The 4,774-nt window shown below is 42.5% G+C and overlaps 1 protein-coding gene across 13 annotated transcripts in view; it reads right to left on the bottom strand.

The window, feature by feature from the left end:
- LOC107272984 (tropomodulin) overlaps positions 1-4,774 on the bottom strand; it is a 48,360-nt gene that overhangs the window by 5,503 nt on the left and 38,083 nt on the right. For 10 of the 13 annotated variants that reach the window (XM_025090120.1, XM_025090114.1, XM_025090130.1 and 7 more), the window contains one exon: positions 3,165-3,220. The exons of the other annotated variants lie outside the window; for them this stretch is intronic. Coding sequence is in view for 1 of the 10 variants with exons in the window: in XM_015750789.1 (XP_015606275.1) it covers positions 3,186-3,220 (35 nt within the window). In the remaining 9 variants the exon portion in view is untranslated. The remainder of the gene's footprint in view (positions 1-3,164; positions 3,221-4,774) is intronic. 13 annotated transcript variants of the gene reach the window in all.

The following is a 4,774-nucleotide window of genomic DNA, read 5'->3' as shown; positions in this document are numbered from 1 at the left end:
CCCCCATACAAACACCCAAGAAGAGATTAAAAAAATGTCATCCATGGAAGCTGTAACGTATAATATTTTTTTGCTGAACAAAAAAATTTTGTACACAAAGCACATTCAACCTGCCACTTGGTAGTATTTCCATAGATGAAGAATAAAGAAGAAATTATTTCACAGCAATATTACGCATCGCGAGTAAATGAGATAAAAAAAAAGCGAGGAAAGAGAGTAGAGAAAGAAAGGCAGAAAAAAGAAATCCCAAAACAAGGGTGGTAAGGGGGTTCACCGTGTTTCCCTGCCCTCATAATATTCTTAGTGAAAACTCGACGCAGCGCACGGCTCTCTACACGGAGAAACCCCTTCAAATTTCCATATACTTTCAATTTCGCGGTGGAATTTGAGCACAAAGCAAAGGTGGAGGAGACGCGAGAGGGGTTGTTTCTCACGAGAAAGGGAGAATCGGCGACGGCGTTGAATACAAATAGCCTCATTTGCAAACTACAGGACAGTATAGAGAGAGCCGAACAGTAGGTACTGGGGCAAACTATACGGACGGACAAACGCACTGGCGGCCACGATTTGTCATAGCTTCGAAATCGCCCCTCGCCAGTCTAATCAATCTAACCGGTATAATCAGACTAACGGGATTCACGACAGATGAGACGACATCGAGCGATTTTGGCGAATTGACTTTAAGCCGCGATTAACGCTTGAAATAATCAGCCGTTCCGGTACCCAGTGACCCAAGTGGCACTTGTCGACAAGACGGAGGGAATTAAGGAAAAGAAAGAAGAAAAAAAACCCAAAGAGTCGCTAATGTAGCGAGGCGACTTCCTGCCTTGCAATAATCCGATTCCTAGGAAAGGGGTTGGACTTTTACGAGTTTCCGGTCCCGACCAAGTGATTTTCATGAATTTTCCGGCTGGCCGGAATAACGAGGTTAAACCCAAGGCACTGCGAAGCACGAGCTCCCTGGGAGCTCTTATCTCAGAATGACTTTCTTCCTTTTTTTTTCCTCTCTCTTCTATTTTTTCGCCCGTTTTTCTTTATATTATCGGTTAGACCCACCAAGCGTGCCGCTAGATTAGGTTACACGTGGCGCTTGCATGATCCGATTTGCATGTGGCTAAGTGGCCGCTATATTCCTGGACAATCTGGGAATCGGAAGGGTCGTGAACTTCGAGACACGCAGGACTCGTTAAACAGACTTTCCGCATGGTAGGTGATATAGTATACAGTCATGGTTACGCTGTGTAATCAAGTGAGCTGTACAAACGGATGACACAGGATAAATGCACGTGCATGCAGCAGAAATAATTTAGCCCACGGGTAAAATGAGAATGAACGCGATTGTTGCGTATGGAAGTGGCGAACTTTTAATTCGCCCGAATTCAACGAGTTTTATAGATCTAACGGAGAAGAGGGTTGGGAGGAAAGCAAAGTAGGGAATTATTTAATTAAAAAAAAAAAAAAAAACGTTTCATTACGTACGTCACCGAGAGTGGAGCTGTTCGAAATGATAAAATGAAATTAATTGATAAAATTGTGAAGCACAACAAAAAATAATACCATCGTAATTGCCAATTCAGATTTCTATTCAACGGTGGATTTAGTTTTTATTAAAATTCTCGAATATATATATATTTTTTTTACATACATTCCCCATCTCTGATTTTCATTTAACTTGTCTTCCAATCGGTTAATCCAAATTTGTTTCCAACAACCCCATGCCAATACGTCGGTTACGATCAGAGCTTGAAAAAGCTCTTGTCGCCTACTCTATCGCTCTCCACGCTGATATGACGTCATCGCACACCCTTGATAGTACAATGTTACGTCAACGGTGAGAATATTGAGGTAGGACAGTCAGAAAAAAAAATCGAATAAAAAATGAACACAAAAAAAATCAAAACGCGTGATGACACAGCGCATCGATAAGAGGAAACAACGTCGACTCCCCAAACAGCATAAAAATTGTACTATGACTCTGTAAAGCGTAACGACGATACTGCTAATGATCCCACGTGAGAATATCCTACGGCAAACCACCTTGTCGCATGCCGAAACACATCTCGCCAGGTAAATATGTGCAAAGCGCAAAAGTCAGGCATGCCGAAGTACCGTAATGAGCAGACGTGACGCAACGCAACGGAATGTAACGCAACGCACAGGGGTGTGTATGGTAACGCGGCACAAAGTGCAAAATGGACACCACGTAGATCGCGTGGGAAGCAGACAGGGTGAGTCGTTAGAGGAACGTAATGCTCGTGAGATTACTGTGAAAATTTTGAAAGGCACTGCTCCTGGTATGGTCGACTTCCAGTTGCGCGAGCGCTTCATTTATCATTCCTTTCGTTATCCGCAGCTCGGCTCTCCGATGCAAAACCACGAAGAAATTATTAACGCGCTCGCTACAACGACGGAGCCCGACCGTACCACGTTACATGCAGGACGGATGTCTTCTCTGTGGACGCCTGTCGGTACCAAGTTATTCGAGCCAAACGCACTGCGTGAGCCGTCAATTTGTCTCTTGGGTTAAAGCCACGTTCAGGCGGTACGTTTGGAGTTGAAAAACTGCGGTAGATACAGGAATGTAATAGCCGGTAGGCAAAGACATCGTGTGTCAGCCAGCCATTTAATTTACCTTTTAACTGATAAACACTACTATCTGAGATACGGTTCGTTGTCGTGTTAGAAGTCGGTATTTCAGAACGATCCGGCTTACCGGTTCAAGAAAGTCAAAAGGGCTGACTCGAAATTACGATTGTCAAGTGATTTCATATGATTTAGAAAAAAAAAAAAAGAAAATCCCTTATCAGTTATTATCTTCCTGATCCCATCCTGACGTGGACCCTCCTCAATAATTCAGGAGGATGCATCAGTTTGCTAATAAAATACGCATGAGCATCCCTTACGGATATACTCGTACAGTCTTTTCGTTATTTCCTGCCTAGCGACCACAGTGAGAAAGGGATATTGTATATGAAAAAAAAAAAAAAAAAAGACAAAGAAAACATCCATCCTCCATATAACCTGGCCACAATAAAAAGAGTGACCGTATAGCAAGGGAGTTATCGAGACGTATAATATCTGATACGTAGAGTTGTATAGAATAAAGTATAGTATGGTATTATACGGTACAGTATAGTATATATAGTATTTAATGTATATAATACCTAGGCGAACGCCACATCGCATTAAGATGTCGCCACCCCGAGCCGGGACTGCCGTACTGCAACAGACACCCCAACCCCGTCATCATCTGCATTCGAGTTTGAAACTTTATCGGGAAACGATCAACCGGCCATACAACACACAGCATGCCAAAAGGGCTGGTCGTCCTATGTATCCCTATAGCAACGTGCTCCCCTCCCCTTGCCGTTATCTCGTGACGAAACGTGCGCGCGGCACCGCGCCTGAATGTCCCTTGTTCTCTTTTTGACGATCGCGCTTTTTACGTCACGTTTCTTTTAGCAAAACGAGCCCTCTGGCTCCAGTTAACAACGTAATTCCGAAGTTACTCGCGAAAGAACCAGGCGGCTTATCGATCCTAGGATAAAGAGTACGCGGGGGTGTAGTAGGCGCTATGGGCGCACGTAGAGGGCACGAGAGAGTTGGGGCCGAAGGGGAGGGAAGGGAGGAAGAGGAATTGGATGGTGCAAAAGCTACATCGTATTTACGTATCGTTTAGCGGGCAAATACTATGATCGCGCTGCGTAGCGTGAAAAAGGGAAACTAATGATAGGGAGAAAAGTGAGAGTGTTAAGGGAGTCGACAAAAAGTGTTAGAGAGGGGGGCTGAAAGAAATTAGGATTGAAAGAAAGAAAAAAAATGATATATATAAGAACGAGGCACGGTCCTCATTGTAAAGGTGCTATATTGTAAAGGACGTGCAAAAGCCGTGGGGCGTTCGTCCCGGGGTGTAATCCGACCTCGTAAAAATGCAATTCAGAAGAGAACTAGGAATAACCATTGGACCCATAAAATATTAGCGTCGACGAACACTCTCGTTACTTTTTAATTGTCTCCCGCGTGGCGCTTGCCGTTTCCCCCCGTTAATTTTGTGACGCTTTTTTTTTTGTATTTTTTCCCCCCCCCTTTTTTTTTTTTAGCTAAACTCACCGTACTACCGACTCGTATCTCAGAGAGGATGAAACATCCCCGTAGAGTCTTTGCTGTTGATGGGTATACTTTTTTAAAATTTTCCCATTATTTTGTATTCTTGTATATCTTTATTTTTTTTTAACAGACGGAGATAGAGCACGTTGCTACTTATACAAATGACTAGTTCATGCTGAAAATGGCATACTAAGTTCAATCTCTTGGTTGCTGTTAGTAAGAGACGTTGGTAGATCGTTGTCACGCATTTTTTTATTGTACACTTAAAAAAAAAACAGAGATGTTCCTCCCTCAAGGGTATTTCTTATCAATGCATCAGTATGGACAAGATTGAAAGAACGGAAAGATCCGATAAAATTTTAAAAGCAAAAAGTGACAAACCTAACATCATCCCGTGACTTGAGAGAAGCATCTGATAAGATCGGATATTCTGCCAGAATAACGTGAATAATTTAGCCGTGGGCGAAAATAAAAAAAAAAGATTTGCCATAATCGTCAAGCAAATTTGCAGAGTATTCCAAAGGGGGGAGGGAAAAAAAAGAAGATATCCGCCCGCGGTAGTAGAGTAAATGTATTCCAGCAGAGCACCAACGTTAATGTAACTAACAAAAAAAAAAAAAAAAAAAAAAAGGAAAAAAAAAAAAAAAAAAGAAAAAAAAAAAAAAAA

This window comes from Cephus cinctus, unplaced genomic scaffold (assembly GCF_000341935.2).
Source record: "Cephus cinctus unplaced genomic scaffold, Ccin1 Ccin1_scaffold0087, whole genome shotgun sequence".
Lineage (NCBI taxonomy): Eukaryota > Metazoa > Arthropoda > Insecta > Hymenoptera > Cephidae > Cephus > Cephus cinctus.
The sequence above is the reverse complement of the archived record's forward strand: the minus strand, read 5'-3'. Positions and strand labels throughout refer to the sequence as shown.